The sequence below is a fragment of the Carassius auratus genome, chromosome 20 (genome assembly GCF_003368295.1).
Source record: "Carassius auratus strain Wakin chromosome 20, ASM336829v1, whole genome shotgun sequence".
NCBI classification, from domain to species: Eukaryota; Metazoa; Chordata; class Actinopteri; order Cypriniformes; family Cyprinidae; genus Carassius; species Carassius auratus.
The window spans coordinates 26055703-26076483 of NC_039262.1; the positions used below are offsets into that span (position 1 = coordinate 26055703).

The following is a 20781-nucleotide window of genomic DNA, read 5'->3' on the forward strand; positions in this document are numbered from 1 at the left end:
TCTTGTGTGCCTGCTTCCATCATTTCACAAAGCCAAAGTCAACTCAAACTGGTTTCATGAACATGACAATGAATTCCCAGTTATTTAGTGACTTCATCAATCATCTGGATCCAAAAGTACAGTGGATGTCAACCACACTCCTGAAGCCTCTAAATACTTTGGCATGGATTTTTGCAGATAGCTCCATTCATCAACTATCGGTGCCAAATTATCGGCAAAACCGATCAATCGGTCGACCTCTAATTTTGATCTGACCTTTAATTCTTAGCTCTTACATGATTGTGGAATAAACGTATCCTCAGACAAGGGTGACGTGTTGGGGGGCTCCAGAAACGAGTGTGAGAGCAAATGAAGGTCTTAGCCAGTATTAGAACAGTGTTCCTCAGTGAGTGTTTACATATATTGTAAAATATACACACTAATCTATTATTACATTATTAAAAAAATTATAATAATGTTGAAAGAATTCTAACGAAGAACAGAAGACATTGGCCTAATTAAACCAAGTCAAATGTGCAGATGTGTTGCGTGTTGTTCAGCAGATTATGTGGATGTGGTTCAGGGAGGGTAAACTTACCCAGGTTGACATCCAGATGCATTTTGTCATTGAACTGAGACTCAATGCTGTGAGGAGACAGGAAGTCTGCCAGCAGCTGACTGTTACTCAGTTCAGGGTGATGCAGCAGATTCTTCAGGAAACCAGCAGATACATGTCATTATCTTAGGCATCATGTCATCATAACCCAAAATCTAAACATATACCGTAGTAAGAGACCGAAGTAAAAAAAAAAAAACATGCAGAGGACTGTTTGAGCATAAACTGACAAAAATTCATTAACACAGTCGGAAACTTTGTCTTACTTTATATAAATACTGTCACATTTCTTTCCACATATACAGTACATTATACATGCAGCAAACCATTGTTAATTTTATTATATATTTCTCTCTAATTGACTGTCTATTCAGCATTTAACTAGTTTCAGTCTTACACCTACACTGCTAAACAACTTGAACGTGATGCATTACATTTACAATAATAATGTATTTTGATAAATTATACGGCCTGATTTCAAGTAACATTCTGGCAGATTGATGCTGCTTGACTTCTCTTTGTTAATAAAATGAAGCAAGTGTACAAATTACCTGTAAATATTCCTCAAATTCACTTCTTTTGGAGGACAAAAATTCATAATTCTTTGGTCCAATGATTCTTTTGGAAGGGAGTTGAGCGTCCTGGAATGGGCCTGTAATAACAAAAACAAACTAGAGATATAAATAATCCATAAACATGAAGTCTTTGCATAAACAGAGAGACAACAAACCACTCTACCATGAAATTCTGTGAGTTTAGATTCCAGCACATAAAACTCCAGGTATCTTCTGTACACAGACCAGCCCTCGGGCTCATGCCCCACTGTAAAGCAAATAAGCACTTTCTCAAAATGGCTCAGGACATCTTTGTAATGAAAAATGGCTGATTCAAATGGAATTTAACTGAGAATTTAGTTCTGAAACTCACCATTCTTTCTGTCATGGCGCTCCACGTCAATGCAGAAGACTGGAGTGCGCTCTTTCTTAACCTCGTCCTCAAAAAAATCCACATAAGGGATCGAGATGGTCCAGGCAGCAAGGTTACGCAAGGTTCCTGGGGTTCCAGCCGCCTCCACAGGGCCTGGAGAGTCATCCTCAAACACCATCACTGCTTCCTCCACCTGACCGAAGACAGCAGCGAATGAACGGTCAGCAGTTTCAACCGATTCAGCACCAAGATGGAAATCAGTTCAACTCAAGAAACAGTGGAGATGAAAAATCCTGCATATGTGTGTGCACACTCTGTAAAGGGTGTCACAGGATTCAATCTCAACATGTTTTTGAAGGATTGAGCATTTTAGCCAGATATGTCCGCTGAGTATGAGAATGCAATGACCAAACAGAAGTTTTCAGAATCCACTCAATTCTGTTAAAAAAATAGCATAAATGCAGACTAATCCACTACTTAATGTACTATTTAATTATAATTATTATAATTAGCATTAACAATTGATTTTTAACTTTTTATTTTTGTTAAGTATTATTGATATTATAGTTTTTGTATTATTCTCGCATAGTTAGTTTAAACAGTTTCAACAGTTTTTGCTATTTTACCAAAATTGGTACGAGCACCTTTCATTAGAGCAAATTTCACTGGTATTGGTACGGTGTACTGAAACTTTGGTATTAGTTCTGAAATTTAGGTACGAATTCTAGTAACACTGTAGTTTAGGGACCAATTCTTACTATTTGCTAACTAGTTGCTTATTTTCATACACATTACTAGCATACTAGCCATTTATTAGTACATTTAAGCACATATTATCACTTTATTCTCGATGATCATATCTTAGATCCCTTAATTCTAACCATCGCCAACATTTTGAGGTTGGTTCGGCACATCAGTTTTGTTGTTGTTGTTTTTGTTTGTTTTAAAATGCTATAAAAAAAAAAAAAAAAGAAACACTCCAGTACACCTGAATTAAAACTCTAGTACACTTCTGTACACTGTAGAAAAACATGGATTATCATATGCTCGCTCCAAATTTCTTTTGAGAGATGAATTATTTTTATGGATTGGCCATTATTGAGTGCTATAAACACATGTAATGTCGGTTTCATTAATACTGGACGATTGAGGGCGCCCTTGTGCAGAAATTCCACGTATGCATCACGAAAGTAACAGATCAAGACATTTCAGGAAATCCCTAACATGGTCAAAAGCATCCTGCTATCGCTGTAACTGAATAAAAGAACACAGAAACGCTTTGAATGAGGACTTTCAAGAAGAATATTAAGACCATAAATACTCGACTGCGACAATGTATAATTTATCTGTGTTCTTATAACAACCTCGGGTATTTTCATAATAATTAAGCATATTTACAATTCATTGCTAATCGACATTACAGTATAGAAAAATATACATTTATATATACACTGAAGTGGGACCTGAATTCTGAAACTCACGGTGTCGTCTTCTCCTTCAATCATGGCGTATTGTGGTAGCATTGCACCCTCCATCGTGCTACTCTTAAACACGCCTTTTATTTTGCTTCCAATACGGCTGATCCCAAAGGACTCGCCACGCTTTGACGTGTTCCTGTACACAAAAGCACACAGTTATTGTTTTGTCACAAATTCAAAAAGTGTGCCTTAAAAAAAGATTCTACAATGCACCAAAGTCGCACAACCAATGACAAGGCACATAATAAAACGAAAACATAAACACAGGAAATGATGGGTATACCTAAATGCCTTTACAAGAACATAATGAATAGAGGCTCAAACGGTGCAAAGCAATGCAGACAGTCCAGTAAACCCATGCATCAATCCTGCTGCCTGTGCTGAACTTGGACCAGTTTTACCTCAAGACAACAACCTTTGCTTTTACAGACAGACAGCCAAACTGGTCTAAGATGAGCAACAAGCTGGGAACATCTTCCACCCCAGACTTACTTCCTGGGGAGGGCTGGTAATACTGTAGGACGACGTATTAAGACAGAAGTGGGTGTGGCTCTGGAATTGACCAATGGGGACCTGTGGCCAGTGATATAATTCCTGGCCAAAGGGAAGCAAATAAGCATGCCAGCACAGATAATGGGAACAAAACGGATAAACATCAGCACTAAACGACAGCTGGAAATTTCTAGACTTGCATTAATGTAAGCCTGCACTCAGTAGGGGTCTTTTGAATTGTTTTTTTTTTCTTCTTCAAAATACTCAATGTCAAATTGCACATTGTTAAAACAAGTACGATATTATCACAGACGTTATATATAGCACACCCCTAATCATTTGTAAATGAACCTGTGGTAAAATTAAGTGAACAAAGGATCGAATTCTTACTGATGCAGTCTGGATCTTTATTAAAAAGAAAGTTAATCCACTATTTCCTAACATTCTGATCACAAGGAAAGGAACGCAAAGATTGTTTTTCCTCTGCTTAGAACTGCACAGCGTCTTGTTGTCATCAGAGCATCTTCGTGGTTTGGTTTCTGCGTGGACCTGTTTATTCGCCTCTCTCATGAACACTACATGTGTGAATCAGTGGGCGGGGCTAAACAGACAGTGATGTAAATTAAGTAGGCGTGGCCTAAACAAGCAGTGCTGTGGAATCGATGGGCACGGCTAAACAGACAGTGATGTAAATTAAGTTGGTGTGACCTAAAAAGGCAGTGCTGTGGAATTGGTGGGTGGGGCTAAACAGACAGTGCTGTGGAGTTGGTGGGCGGGGCTAAACAGGCAGTGATGTAGAATCGGTGGGCTGGGCTAAACAGGCAGTGCTGTTGAATTGGTGGGCGGGGCTAAACAGGCAGTGCTGTGGAATCGATGGGCGGGGCTAAACAGACAGTGCTGTGGAATTGGTGGGCGGGGCTAACAGACAGTGATGTAGAATCAGTGGGCGGGGCTAAACAGACAGTGGTGTGGAATTGGAGGGCGGGGCTAAACATGCAGTGATGTAGAGTCGGTGGGCGGGGCTAATCAGACAGTGCTGTGAAATTGGTGGGCGGGGCTAAACAGACAGTGCTGTGGAATTGGTGGGCGGGGCTAAACAGGCAGTGATGTAGAATCGGCGGGCGGGGCTAATCAGGCAGTGCTGTGAAATTGGTGGGCGGGGCTAAACAGGCAGTGCTGTGTCGGTGGGTGGGGCTAATCAGGCAGTGCTGTGAAATTGGTGGGCGGGGCTAAACAGGCAGTGCTGTGTCGGTGGGTGGGGCTAAACAGGCAGTGATGTGTCGGTGGGTGGGGCTAAACAGGCAGTGATGTAGAATCGGTGGGCGGGGCTCAACAGGTAGTGCTGTGGAATTGGTGGGTGGGGTTAAACAGGCAGTGATCTAGAATCGGTGGGCGGGGCTAAACAGACAACGATGTAAAAGCAAGCTGGGATCTTCTGCAGAGACATCATCCACACAATTACATCAGAGTAGAGCATTCCACATGCTGTCATTTTGGCAGACTGCTGTTTTTAGTTCTCAAACTTTTTTTCGAAGTTCACAACCCTTCAAGTTATCTGACATATATCTGACATATTGCCCAGCTCTCCTTTCAAAGCGGTTTAACTATCCTTCATGACACGGAGGCACTTCTTAAGACTTTCAGGCAGCTTTATATGGCATGCAGTGAGAGCACTGGACAACAGTCACTGAAACCTCAACAATACACTTACCTTAAATCATCCAAACTCAAATTCCTGGAATACAGGCAAAAGGGGACACAATCTGTCTACAGACGTCTCTCACTGCTACACATGCACACGCAACTATATCAAGTGCATAATACTCACTGTGTGATCATGAAGCCCACTCACATTCATGTTGTATGAGTGTTCTATCTCACACAGAATATACAGCGGGTGTAACCAGTCATCAAGTGTTCAATTAACCCCTCCAAATTTTCACACAAAATCAAAATGGAACTATAATACATTCTGCACAAAAGACTAAAGATTATTTTTGCTAGTTGCTATTATTCTAAATCTGAAATTTGTTTGATTTTGTACTACTATAATACAATAACTATTAAAATCATCTTAAATGTATGGAGGCATATGGGTAGCATTATTATAACTATTTGCACTGTATTTATCAGTGGGACAAAATTCATACAATACTACAACCTAGAAATAATTTGCAGGTCTCAGCAGCACGAATTATGTGCCCAGCTACATCTGATTCAAATATTATGCTAATTAACAGTGAGCGTAGTTTCAGACATTTCAGTGCTTCACTCGCACTGTCTCTTATTCTGCCTGAAAGAATGACAAGACCGAGCTGAAGGCTGTCAGATGAAAACCGATCCGATTCGACCAATCAGATGAAAGCACCGTTTCAGCTCTGCACACAAGTGCGAATGAAATATTGAAGCCATAAACCGAAATGATCAAAACATACACGGACCAACTGTCTTGTCCATGTTCTCTCACTTGATTGAATCCTCTTCTTGAGATTTGAGTCTCTGACCTTCTGTAAGCCCCGCCTTGTTCACACAATGATTGACGTGGCGCGAGGGCGGGGACACGTGATCGGCTCGGAATGCATTTTCAATGTGCACATTGAATTTTGCTACATTCATTGCGGGACACCGAATGAAAATGCAATCGTAAGTGTCTTGACTGTAAGTGTTAATGCAATTAAGAAAAATAGCATTTAAATGATCATTTTGCCACAGTTTTTGCTTTAACATGTTAGACATATCTAATCATTTCTGTAATACATTTTAATTTTAATTTTGCAACTTATAAAGCGTTAAAATTAATATTCATTTTACATATTAAAACTGGTGTAGTAAATGGCAAATGAAAATTATGTAATTTAATTTTCATTTTCATTTTGCACCAAACGTTGCATAAATTTATTGGAAAATGTAAATGTATATACAGAAATGCATTGCCATTTTAAATATTGCATTGTCATTTTGCATATTACATCCCAAATTGAATAATGCTACCCATATGCTTCCATATAAATGAAGGTGGCACAACCAGTACAAAATGTAACAACTGCACAAAAAGAAAAATCACATTACAGTAGTAAAAAGGGGGGATTCTAAAAATAACAATAATAGTTATAATTATTATTATTGTCAAAATATTAAATAAATCAAAAAATACTTTTAAAAGACATTTTTACTTTAGTAAAACTACTTCTGTACCTCTTAATACTTCTAATACTAATAATAATTATTATTTAATTTTTATTTTATTGAACAACTGCAGAATCAGTCTTAATATTTAAGGCTGTCTTCATTTGAAATGCTCTCAAATGAGGTGTCAGTCTTTTTCATAATCAAACCATGTAAACAGAACCTTCTATAGCGGTCTAAATTGCTATAGTCTAACAACTCAGACACCCAAATAAGAAGAAAACTCACCTGTTCAGCTTTGAATTTCTAGCAGGAGATTCAGCACCACAGAGCAGATGCCGAAAATACTGAGGAAGAACAGAGACAGACACATGATGGAGAATTCAAACACATCATCTTCAGCAGCTCTGAAATGGCTTTTCCTGGAAGTTACCTCATCGCTGTGGCAGAACATGGGGGTGAAGACGTTCTCCAGCAGAGACAGCACATGTTCGTAGGCCTCAAACAGACATGGCATGGTCTGGAGCTTCACCACCCCTGTGTACGGCCCCTGAGCGACTGCAGGACGGGACAGAGACCGAATGAGAGACCGTGGCATATACCACACACGTGCGGCACAGAAAACCAGAATGAGACTGACTGTTGTGGATTTCCTCTATGATGAAGGGGTCAAAGCTGATCTTGTCGATGCTCTCCTCCAGACAGTACGTCTCATACATCTTCTTCACCTCTTCATGCAAACGATGCATCTCCGTGTCACTCAGTTCAGGACACAGGATCCGGTCATTAAACTCCTCTACACACAAAAACACAACGATTAACTTATCCTTAGTCAACATTTTAACTTTAAGCAGTGCATACATTCACATCATGCAATGATTCTTCACAATACACGATATACCATACTTGACCTACTGAATAATATATATAAATAAATATATATATTTACATTATATGTGTGTATACCTTAGAGATATCAATTTAACATGTTAATTTGGTGCAATTAATTTTGAAGGAAATAACACACCCTGTCCCATTCGTCATTAAAACGGTTTGCAGTTTCTGGTGAACATGATGCAGGATGACGACTGACTGCATGAAGGAGTCTATTGAAATGTCCCTAAAACGTAAGATATGAGGAAGAAAATGTCCCTGTGTGGAGTTTTGTATTTATATCACATGGTATGGTTTAACAATGTGACAGAAGCAGTAGTGATGTTTTCCCCAATATCTGCATGACTGCAAATGCGAATATTGATATTAACGTGATATTGAAGTAAATTTTGTTACATTTTTGACACAATATTGTTAGTTAGCTAAATTTCACCACACAAAAACACCACACATTTGTGCTAGAAATAACTATTTTACAGCTAAGGGATTCGTCTGCAAAAAAAAAAGAGAAAAAAGAAAGAAGAGGACTTCCCATTGGTCCACAAGGAGCTTCTTATAACCTAACTGCCCTTTAATCATCTTGAAACTCATTTCTAAAGGCCCTGACACACCAAACTGACGGCGGCAGCAACTCCTCGGACACCTTCACTGGACTCTGGAGCAGTGGAAACCTGTTCTGTGGAGCGACGAGTGACACTTCTCTGTTTTTGGCAGCCTGGTTGGTGACTCTGGGTTTGGCAGATGCCAGGAGAACATTACCTGCCTGACTGCATTTGTGCAGACAGTGTAAAGTGTGTTGGAGGAAGGATAATAGTGTAATAGCCGCTTATTTCCAGTGAAGGAAACACTTAATGCTTTAGCACATCAAGACATTTTGGGCAATTCGATTGGGAAGGCCCTGGTTTATTCCAGCAAGAATAAAAACAAGGTCCATAAGACATAGCTGGATGAGTTTGGTGTGGAAGAACTTGACACATAGAGCCCTGACCTCCATCCCATCCAACACCTTTGAGATGAACTGGATGGAGACTGAGTCAAGCCTTCTCCTCCAACATCAGAGCTTGACCTCACAAATACTTTACTGGGTCAATGTGCAAAGAGACCCAAACAAACACAAAATCTTGTGGGTCCCAACTTGTGGATCTTGAATGGGTTGATCTCAGAATAAGCAAATGTAATGCATTAAATAGCATCAAGTGAGGGAACTGCTTTTTGAGTATTGATGTTTTACTAATGTCTTCTGTCAGTCTTCTGACACTCTCACACTCACACGTTGAATATAACTGGTGCGATTTGAATAGATTTAAGAGATTCTCTGAGTTTCTGAGCTGGGTATGACATGGACCAAAATCAGAGACAACAGATAAGAAACGCCACAGAAGGTGAAGATCTGAAAGTGTGCTCCTTGTTTGAAGATTAAATTCATTCTCTGATCCTTGTTTGTAATTTGCATATTAGCATACAAATGCTATTTAATGCATATACGTGTAAATATCTTGGTGACAGAAACCCACATATTTACTAATGAGCCCATCATGCATTGTGTGCAGTGAGCTGCATGTCCTCACCCACAGTCAGGCAGAACTGCAGGACGTGCACCGCTCCTTCCTCCTTCAGGAAACTCATGAAACGAAACAACAGATCCTGCTGCTCTCTGATCTCCTTCAAATCCAACTTCAACACCTGACAGAAGAACAGACAACAGAAACAACCTGTAAGGTTTTGTTTGAGACATTTACTAGACACGAGAACTCAAAAACCTCAAATGATATCGCAAGTAAACTTTGAAACTGATCGACCTTCTCACTTCAACTCTTTTCTTTAGATGCTTTGATAAATCCTGAAAGCATTATATTAAGTCGATCAAAGTACATACCGAGGACTTCTTGTTGCGTGGGTCTGCAAACTTCTCCAGGAAGGGCACCAGCGCAGATGGAGGGTCAGTCACTGGCTCAGGCTAAAATAAAAAATAAAAACATGTTTAAATGGCAGGAAGAGCTGACTGACCAGACTACAGTTAATTTGGTTCAATCACTCACTGGAGTATCATCAATGATAATGAGCACCATGTGATTCACTGTGTCCTGGAATAAAAGATATTCATGAATATGAATAGCAACTACAAGATTCCCTCACAGTAATACAACAATTAGCATATTTACATATATATATGCTGTATCAGATGCAGCTATTGCAAATTATTGGGGGGATATACATGCATATACATGGACAACTGTAATCACTTTAATGTACTAATAAGGACTAAGAGAACATCTCTACAGTTTCATGTCCTCATTTATGGTAAGCTGTCACACTCACAGGATCAGCCACGAAGTCCATTATTGGCAGAAAAACTGAACCTGTCATGACCTCTCGAATCAGCAGAGCCAAAGACCTGAGAACAGACCACAGAAACATCATCTGATCCTCATCACGCCTTTCACAGAGAAACTCACACATACAGATTAGGAAACAGTCATATATCATGGGTAAACGCATGCATGCATACATCATTAAAGATGTTTAACGTGGATCTCTTACTGTTCAAAGCTTAAGGCTAATTTGAAAAAATACTTTTTTATTTTTTGGGAGAAATGATGCATTAAATTAACTGAATGACATCAAGGACTTATATTGCAACAAAAAATAAAATCAGCTTCAAACAAATAAATGCTATTCTTTAGAACTGTCCATATATTAAAGAATTCTGAAAAACATAAAGATTTCTACAAGCATATGAAGCAGCACAACTGTTTTTAAAAGGGAGTATTAAAATGAAATCGTCAGCATATTAGAATTATTTCTCCACGATCATGTGACACTGAAGACTGAAGTAATGTTGCTGAAAACTCAACTCTGATCATAGAGATAAACTACATTTTAAAATATACTCAAATAGAAACCATTATTGTATATTGTATTAATTATTTCATAATAAATTATAGTTTTTGCTGTATTTTGTTCAAATAAATGCAGCCTTTGTGACTGCATTTAAGAAAGAGACTTCTTAAAAAACATTTAAAAAACCATACTGAGTGTCCAGTGTGTGTGTGTGTGTGTGTGTGTGTGAGCTGTACCTGCAGTCTGTAGCTTTAGGGGGCATGACGTGAGGAAACAGCAGCTCTGTGAGCTTCCTCAGGTACAGCAGCTCATCTTTGCGGCTCCGCAGGGCCACGTGCAGATCAGCGCCGTATTCAGCTAGTGCTGCCTGCTGGAGACCCTCTGTATTCTTCACTGTTCACAGGTTAAACAGAATGATCGTTAACAAAACTGACGGTGCCATCTTAAAAGAAAAGTACAACAGAAAAGCTCTATAGGTGACTCTGGGAAAGGAACTTTCTTTCTGATAGTTTGATTATTTTGTGTAATTCTAGACCTAAGCTCCTCTGACACTGAATGAATTCGTCCCAGGACGCACCTTTCTGCTGTGCTTTTGCCATGATCTCGATGTGCTTCATAGCTGCCTTCATCATTTTGTCCATCACAACAAAGGGAACATCCACCTACAAGAGAGTTTCAGTCAGTATGCCACCTGTGATATCAGCGCTGAACTGAAAGAAACCGATTGTGCAGAGATGTACGCACTCTTTGTGCTCGGTGAGCCAGAACTGCAGCAAAGAAACGGATGGTTTGTCTCAGCTCATCCACACACGCCTCGTCATCTGTAATATCTCTGATTGCAAAACACAAAAGAAAAATGAAAATTCCTTATTATTATTTGAGCTAAAACTGTGATAAAAGAAACTTTTGCATGTAAAGCAGCCATACCTGTACCATGGGTAAACAAAGTTCTCTAGAACTAACTCCAAAACCTGAAGAGAAGTAGATTTATTAGTTTGATTTATTAATTTACTTATGTATCATTTTACTCAGGACTGAGTCTACCTCTGAAATACTGGCATCCACTTTGGACGGCACTTTTAAGTCCAGCCATGGCTGATAGTTCTCCAGCAGAAGGGTAGGTCTATGGAATAAAAGCATCCTCATTATTGAAGGAAAAACATTTCCAAATGCAAAACAAGTGATATTGTGCTTTAATTATCAATTGCAGAATACTACAGAATGATTTGTTTTGGTTTGTCTTTTACAAGACATCATTTTTCTTCGCATTTTAAGTTAAGCAAAACTGAAAGAGCATCTTTAAAACCCTATATCATGTTCTCAGTCAAACATAGAGATGCTAAGAGATACTACCATTGGGAGATGCACTTAAATCATCAAAAAAGGAATAACGAACCTTTAAAAAGAAATTCAAGTGGATATTAAGGGTGTACTGTTGTTGTAAAATAAAATGCAAAAAATATCTCGAGTTTGTTTAAATGGCATTTAACCAAAATAGCCATTTAAAAACTCAAAGATATTACTGGAAGTGCTCAAATGCGAACACATTCCCATGTTTTGGTCAGCAAAATTACATCATTACAGCACTCTATTCTAGATATAATTTCTTATTTCTTTCTTATGGTTTTGGGATGACATTTGCCCAAGGCGATCATACCTGTGGCGTTTGCACTGGTTTTTCCCACATACTGCACAACTGTGACCCAGCGGGAACAATTCCTGCTGTTTCTGTGGCTGAGGATACACAGATATACAGTGTATCAATCATCAATACAATAAAACAGTTTCAATAGGGTTAAAAATACAATAAATATTCAGTAATATCAATTCAACAGTACCGACACTATTGGATGACAACAAAACGTAAATTAATTGAGCTGGATGATAACACTACAGTCTTCGGTTAAGACGCCTTTTACTGTAGCTGAATCAATCTGAATCTTTCATAAATGTTAAGAACTGAACTGAATTAACACCAAACAGACTGGAGCTAAATAATAGCACTCTTAACTTTTTAGAGCTGCTTTACAGCAGAATTTGAATTAATATCATATTTAAAGAAGTTTGCATCATTGATTGTTATTTAATTACTATAACGCCACTTTGAAACAATCGGTACTGTATAATGCGTTACATAAATAAAGGTGACTTACTTTATACATAAGGTTTTTCGCTAACATCTAGAGGCAAGGTATTCTATATACTGCTGATTATACAGTATATTCATAATGCAAACCAAAGTTTCAAACAATATTGTTGAAATGACAAATAAACATTAATTTACATAAGATACTGAAAATTAACAAAACACAAGGAAGATTTTGACAATGGCACCAAAGCAGAGGGGACACCAGTATCATGTTTCCCATTTATCTGTAAACCCATCTCTAGAGTTCACAGAAATTGGTCCGAGACCCAGAGGTCAGACAAGAATGGACAGATGTTCCTAAGGCTATGGTAACTCAAATGACAACTTGTTACAACCAAGGTATGCAGAAGAGATCCTCTGAATGTACAACATGTCAAACCCTGAAGCAGATGGTCTACAGCATCAGAAGACCACGGCAGGTGCCACTGCTGCCAGCTGAGAACAGGAAACTGGGACTACAGTTCTCACAGGCTCACCAAATATAGAAGATAGGAAAAAGGCTGCCAGTCTGATGAGTCTCCATTTCTACAGCGATGTTCAGATGGTAGGGTCAGATTTCGGCGTAAATGGCATGAAAGCATGAATGTTTCCTACCTTGTATTAATGGATCATGCTGGTGGTGGTGCTATGGGATATATTTTCATGGCACATTTTGGGCCCTTAGTACCAACTGAGCATTGTTTGGAAGCCACAGCCAACCTGAGAACTGCTGCTGACCATGTCAATCCTTTTATGACCACAGTGTACCCATCATTGTACTTACTGTAGGATAACGTGCCATGTCACGAAGCTCAAATCATCTCAAAACGGGTTTCTTGAACATATTCACTATATACTCAAATAACCTACATATCCCCTATATACAGTACAGACCAAAAGTTTGGAGACACCTTCTCATTCAAAGAGTTTTCTTTATTTTCATGACTATGAAAATTGTAGAGTCACACTGAAGGCATCAAGAGCTATTTGAGCAAGAAGGAGAGTGATGGGGTGCTGCGCCAGATGACCTGGCCTCCACAGTCACCGGACCTGAACCCAATCCAGATGGTTTAGGGGTGAGCTGGACCGCAGACAGAAGGCAAAAGTGCCAACAAGTGCTAAGCATCTCTCGGGGAACTCCTTCAAGACTGTTGAAGACCATTTCAGGTGACTACCTCTTGAAGCTCATCAAGAGAATGCCAAGAGTGTGCAAAGCAGTAATCAAAGCAAAAGGTGGCTACTTTGAAGAACCTACAATATGACATATTTTCAGTTGTTTCACACTTTTTTGTTATGTATATAATTCCAAATATAATTCCACATGTGTTAATTCATAGTTTTGATGCCTTCAGTGTGACTCTACAATTTTCATAGTCATGAAAATAAAGAAAACTTTTGGTCTGTACTGTATATATTAGTGCCGTCAGTCGATTAAAATTTTAAATCTAATAATTTAATCTTTCGTTTCCTACAGTAACTTATAGCGTGTGTTTTTGTATTCGAGCCATGCGAGGACAGGTTCCAGTCCCACTCACTCGCACAAACATTCTAATATTGCATTTCATTTTTGTGTATCAGGGGGCTCCTATCAATATGTGGAGAATATAATCCCTTTTGGATTTCGTGATCAAGTGCACTTTGTGTAAAGAGAGGTCAGATATTTGTCAATAAAGCTCAGGATCTGTTGAGCAGCAAATCCTCCAGCATGGTGTGTCAGCCATCTCTCCTTTCGACCCGAGATCAGTCATCTGACTTCTGCAGCTTGTGTTGCGTTATTTTACTTTTCTTTTCTTTTGATGGTGTCAGGCCTAGCAGAGGCTTTTATTCACAGAAAAATAACCAAAATGTGGAATAAAAGTGTCCAAATGGGAAATTGTCCAAAATAAAAAGGGGATCTGGTGTCCTCATCATGCTAATGGGTTTGTGAAGGGCAGGCAGAGTTTAGGCCAGCCCTGGGTATTTCAGCACCCACTCCTGTCGAGGGCCTGGGGAAGGGATCACGATTAAGGGACGGGGTGACTATCATAATTCAGGGGGGGGAGGCAGCCGACTCGCCACAAAACGATATTGCATTAAGACATAATGCTATAGTTGAATAAATAAAAATACCTATGCGCTGCAGTTTTCAAACAGTTGACAAACAGCATACTCATACAGGAGCATTTATGCCCAATATCTTGAATTTGGGGGTATAATTGCATTTATGGAGCTGTCTTGCATCATATTTCTTAATAGACACTGTATGAAATGTAAGATGACGTATAGACAAGTCTGGGGGCGGGGCCAGTGCGCTAACTTCGTTAAAATATTTTAATTGGATCATTTTTCATAACTAATTAATTATGTTAAAGCGTTATACTGACAGCCCTAACACACACATACACATTAAGAGCTTGGTTTCTACTAAAAACATAGTTTTATCTTGTCGTTAATGAAAAGTACATTTTATTTTAAAGTTCATTTTGCACAAAATGCGATATTTGCAGAGTTATTAGGTCTTGTTTTCTCCAAACCATGACAAACGCCAATTTCCCTTTATTGCAGAATATATCCGATATATCCGCCCAACCAATCACAGCGCACCATTCCACACACTCCAGACAGTTAATGGCAGCGCTTTGAATACATCCGGCATCCTAGTTTTCCTCATCTACTTTGTACTTTATCACCACCAAATAAGGGCTGCTCGATAAATCACATGTAATTGTCATGGGCAACTCGTCAGTAAAGCCAGTTCTGTGATTAATAGTTAGGGTAAATCTCCATCACGTGCTTTCAGATGGAAATTATTCAGATGCACAGAGCCGATCATTGACAAGATACGCTATATTGCATTCATTAGATGAATTATTTTGAACATAATATAGCGTAGCTTGTCGGTGTTAGTGTTTATATTAATGCCATTTATGTTTTTGTCAATACAGCATATAGCACTATTCAACTAAATTAATGTTACATGGCAAAGATGAATGCACTTTTAGAAATTGAATGTAAGGGAAATGTCATTTTGGGATTTCTGTGGTCTAATGTGATGTTGTTCATGTTCTTGTTCATGATGACATTTTATTTTATAGCTGTAAATAATTTATATCATTAACAAGATTACCAATTACCAATGCCTGTAGCCTATATAAGATTCGTTTTGACCAAGTTCAGAGGCTGTCATGTGGATCAACTTACTATGTTGTGTACTTTAATCAGTATCAATATGAAAAATAACTTTCATATTGATTCAGTGGATTCATTGCATTTTGAGAAAAAAAAAATTATCATGGATTTATTGCATTTTTTTTTATATAATTTTTTATATAATTTACATTTTTAATGGTATTATAACCTAAATATGCTACGTGAAAGTTTGAAACAGAAAATAGTGGTTTTCATCTTGCCACTTTCTTGGTAAAGAAAACCCATTTTTACTCAAACTAATCCAAATGGATTTATTGCACTTCGGAACCAAACTCTTCATTAAATACATATATTCTGCCTTTTGTTGGTTGACAAAAGGCATAGGTGTACTTTTATAATTACTGTAGTTGGAAGCGCTGAAGGCATACAGACAAAGTAATGGAAGACTGGCACACATTAGGGATTGTTACGACCAAGAACATATATTTCGGTAGTGTTTGTGTTTGTGTTTGTGTCTAGATGGCGCGTTTAGGGTTTTCTCCTGCTATTATGTGCACTTCTCCCGCTCTCTTTTTTCCAATTGCCTCTTGGCTCAGACAATTACCATAATTACTGTCCAATCTGTGAGTGATTCGTGTGGCGTGCATAAAAGAACACTGATGACTTCATACAAACAAATTCCTTTCTCCCTTCTCAAGATGTTGTAGTTTTCACATTGTTTCTGCCGCTGTTAAAGCTATTACTCAAAAGTTGTGGAAATCTCTGCAGGGAGCTAATTGTGTTTTATTTCTCTGCTTTAATATTGACTTAGTGCCGTAACAAGATGCAAGTTCTGCGGAGCCAACAGTGAACATCTGAAAGTGAGCTGCAGACTTCCATTGAACAATAATCAGTGAGTGAGCTCAGTTAGTTCAGCTGCTGTTGCATATGCTCCCCCAGCTTCCTCTCTGTAACCAGATCTCGGTCACCTCAGATTGGTGGAGGTCTAAGACCGACTCAGACACAGACTCTGACACTGATCAGGAAGATTCATTCCTGCCTGAGAACATCTGGAGGCCAGAAGGCCGGGAGTAAAGGAAGGCACTAAAACGTTCCCTAGTATGGTTAAAAGCAGTACTAACAATAGTGGAGAGGAAGCTCAGACTCATTGCAACTTCAAACCACCAAACCAAACCACACTTAATATGTGAGCTAGGAAAATGGGTGACCATGGGAAAATAGAATCCGAAGAGCATAACACAGGGAAATAGGAGATTGGGCCATGGGAAGCTTGACCACAAAGGGGGAAATTAAATTTGGGAATTTGGAGTGGAGAACGATGCGATGTGTGGGAAGATATCTCACAGTTGCAGAAAGACTGTATCAAAAATAAAACTGATTGGTCCAAGGTAACATTTGTAAATCACAAGGCCAAAAACGAGAGGGCGGACTACATCATGAGACTTATGTCAGCATGCATTATGTGCTCTGGTATGGTAACGAGAGGCACTGACCCTTAGGACTTGCTGAAGCGGCAGGGTAACAAGGGAACATTTGTTGAGATATGGCTATAAGGCCTGAGCCCTGATCTGAAAAAAGCACTAGTGTCGATGGTGACTTCATTATTGGACCCTATGCAAGAGACAAGCGGGTCAGCTTACTCAGCTGCACAGACACTTGGGGTGACCCCTGCTTTTCAGAGGACCTCATCACATCAGCCTGTTATAGATGAGAGCTAGTCTTTCTGGGAAAAAGGATAGAATGTAAGAAGAAAAAGAACCAGATTAAACATCAAGCAATGAAAGAAAGAAGCAAAGATTAAGCAAAGTGACCTGTGCCAAAGAAGGTTCCAGATCATTCTGCTCTTGTAGTTGTGGGGCTGACCCCTACATTACTCCCTAGCAGCTGGCTCTGAGAGCGTATCTTACAGTGAGGTCAAATATTCATGAATCATCCCATCTCAAGAAAACAAGGCACACTTTACAGGCACTCCACAGTTGAGAGATCAGAAATACCCACTGAGTGTGGACACGGTCTATTACAACTGTGTGGGCTAAGGACTTTAACGAGGAGGTGCATGTTTTATTTTTGGATCAAGTATGGGGAATGTTTAAAAGGTCTTCTAAAAACCCTCACCACCAAATGATGCAATGGAAATTGCAGCATAGAGTTTACTTGACTCCAGTGAAAGGTTTTTATATGAATCAGTCATCTAAGTGCAGTCTCTGTTCGCAAGGATCCTTAGGCACGTTTTAGCATTTTTTGGGGAGTGCCCCTCTCTTTCACCTTTTTGGACTCGGCTCTCACATCTTGTTTGTTGGATACTGAGAAATGTTTGACTCCGCACCGTTTTTTCATGAATGTCTTTTGGGACCTCACCTTGTCCATCAAGCAAAGATGTTTACTGTTAGCTGCTCTCACAACTGCTGGGATCCTCCTCACACAATGGACAGATGAACCTGGAGTGTGTATTTGTTGGACATTATCTCGATGGAACTCTCAACTTCTCGCAGACATGGATCTAATGTAAAAACTGTACATTTATGGCTCAAATCCACAGAGATATTCTTTTAAACCACGGCCCCCATGGCTCATTCGAACACATCTACATCGAGATGTGGGAAGATTTCATAACACCGTGCAAATATTCACACAAAGAAAGAAGGCGTAACCTTTATTCTCACGGATGCCACTGCCGTCCTGTTGTGGAGACGCTGTGTTTCACTGAGAAATTGGTTTTGTCTCGTTGCAGTGTTCTGACAAATAATGGACTTGGCATCACAGTATAGTAACTAAGGTTCATAATATTTCCGTCAAACACTTGAGTTAGTCGGCCAATCACAACACACTTGACAACGCACTTGACAACTGGCCAATCAGAGCACACCTCGCTTTTCAGACCGACGAGCTTTGTAAAAATCTATGCGTTTCAGAAGGTGGGGCATAGAGGAGAAACAATAATGTACAGTATATGGAAAATAACCCACATAAACACATTGCACCAAATACAAAACATAATGCTCTTTTTAGCAACATCATATGATCCCTTAATTAAAGCTCCAGGTGAAGGGTTGCCTGTAGGGCTGGGACAACGCGTCGAGTTCATCGATGATGTCGACGCAAAAAATACATCAACGCAAAACATGCGAATCGTTTCGTCGACCTATTTTTATTTCTCTATAAAACGTTTGCAAAACGTTTACCTTATGTGCGCTGAATATACGCGATAGCCGGATCAACATTCTGTCCAACGTTATATAACCAATCCAGGGTTTTACTGCATTGATCTTTTTTTTGGCGGCTGTCAAAGCCTTATTTAATCGGTAAGTGATGTAGAATAGAATGACTGCTGCGCCTGACAGGGCGCGTACGAGAGAGTGCCCCGGCTGCGCACGTAAACTCAGTCTTCAAACAACACGAGCGCTTCTTGCTCTCTCTCTCTCTCTCTCTCCCTCGTGCATATTAACCAAAATCATAAGACACAATAGAAAAAGGGCGGAACGCCAAAGTTTCACGTGGAGCATTCTGAGATTTTTATTTTTTTTATTTTGGGTGACCTTTTTTATTGAATGCTAGACATTAAGTTGTTATTTTAATCTGAAAGAAGAACTTTTTTTCAGTAAACTAGGCACTATGTGTTTAGTAAGCTTGTTTCAGTAAGCTATGTGTTTTCGAGGCTTCAAGGTTTTATTGAATGCTATCTCTATACAAGTGCAAAGTAATGCATTCTTAGTCAGTCTTTTATTTTGTAATTTTAAGAGCAATAAACATATATCGAATCGGTCTGAAAAAATTAATCGTTAGATGAATCGATGCATCGGAAAAATAATCGCTAGATTAATCGTTTAAAAAATAATCGTTTATCCCAGCCCTAGTTGCCAGTTATTACAAAAAGAGCAAAACAAGCCCCTTAAAAACGCAGTATAATAAGCAAACACCAGGAACACGTATAAGCAAAATGACTAGTATTAAATGTATTAATATCAATTGGTGGAACCAAACTTTCCTCTAAAACAGACTCATGTTTGACTCCTGGATTCTGACTAGACATTTCTCAATTCCTTATGGCCACAACAGCGGTTTTAAAGTTAGACCTAACTGTTTTTTCACTAATACTTACTTTCCTCTTGGTCTTGATTGAGGTGAGAATATTCGGCAGCAGATATTCAGGGCTGAGGGAGCAGTAGAATGTGATCACTCCAGCCAGAAATGACCAGAATATCATGAGAATATGGAGATATCTGGGGAAAAAAGTGGAAAGGGGTAGAGATTTGTTAATCACCAATCATAACGGGGTCATTTACATATACAGCTCTTAAAGGGAGACTAATCAGTCTGTTCAACTGAAAGAGTCAGAGAGAAGGTGGAAAATGATCATGACAAACTATTCCAGTACAAAAGTTTTGGTCCAAAAACCTTGATTGACAGGAAAATAAAATGTAATGCTGCAGAATATGTCTCGATTAAATATGTGTGTTAAGATACTCACTGGTTGAGGATGACGGTGGAGGTGATCATAAAGGTGAAGATACAGAAAATAACTGGATATTGACGAGCAACATCCTTAAAAACATCAAACCGCAGACCTCTCCTCACAAACCCCAGAATTGAGTACGTGTCTGACATTATATCTAAAACAGAGAATCAAACCGAAAGTATCACACTATAAATCATGTTTGGGTACAACAGACATGTACTGTGCAGGTATTGTGTGTACATCATGGCACTAAATTACCATATTCATGTATTTACATGGTACATAATTTATAATATTACCATGGTACCATTTACTGAACAGAGTAATAACATAGTACAATACCAATTTACACACACATCTCGTAAAAAAGAACTAATGTTATCATATCCTCATGGTATTTATATGATTCTCAAGTACCTGCCACGTTAACTCTTTGTTCCTGTCGTTAAGTATTATATTTTTTTCTAACAGTAGTGGATGATGATAACCTGCATCTGTGTAAACAGTGTAAATAACACTCAAATATTTGCTCTTAGATGACAGTTTAAGTGCGATGTTACAGTTCCCTCACCTCACAGACGAAGCGCAGGTCTGATATAAACTCTGAAAACATATCAACGCATCCTGACACCAATGTTTTGATAATTCAGCTGATTGTTTCACATGATCAGATTACCGATCATTACGCGAGCTGCACTTCCGGGTTTAACATGAC

The 20781-nt window shown here is 39.0% G+C and overlaps 1 protein-coding gene across 2 annotated transcripts in view; it reads right to left on the reverse strand.

Annotated features, from left to right (window-relative positions):
* LOC113037662 (sorting nexin-14) overlaps positions 1-20215 on the reverse strand; it is a 29013-nt gene extending 8798 nt beyond the window's left edge. Inside the window, exons 1-21 of one of the 2 annotated variants that reach the window (XM_026194966.1) lie at positions 20079-20215; positions 19710-19830; positions 12011-12087; positions 11398-11476; positions 11281-11324; positions 11098-11185; positions 10931-11015; positions 10590-10746; positions 9832-9907; positions 9552-9596; positions 9389-9469; positions 9081-9195; positions 7259-7414; positions 7052-7176; positions 6907-6965; positions 5204-5227; positions 3004-3136; positions 1523-1715; positions 1334-1417; positions 1147-1247; positions 578-689 (exon numbers count right to left, since the gene is read on the reverse strand). In XM_026194966.1, the coding sequence (XP_026050751.1) occupies positions 578-689; positions 1147-1247; positions 1334-1417; positions 1523-1715; positions 3004-3136; positions 5204-5227; positions 6907-6965; positions 7052-7176; positions 7259-7414; positions 9081-9195; positions 9389-9469; positions 9552-9596; positions 9832-9907; positions 10590-10746; positions 10931-11015; positions 11098-11185; positions 11281-11324; positions 11398-11476; positions 12011-12087; positions 19710-19830; positions 20079-20215 (2092 nt within the window). The remainder of the gene's footprint in view (positions 1-577; positions 690-1146; positions 1248-1333; positions 1418-1522; positions 1716-3003; positions 3137-5203; positions 5228-6906; positions 6966-7051; positions 7177-7258; positions 7415-9080; positions 9196-9388; positions 9470-9551; positions 9597-9831; positions 9908-10589; positions 10747-10930; positions 11016-11097; positions 11186-11280; positions 11325-11397; positions 11477-12010; positions 12088-19709; positions 19831-20078) is intronic. The other variant, XM_026194968.1, reaches the window with a different exon arrangement.
* Positions 20216-20781: the final 566 nt, after the last annotated feature.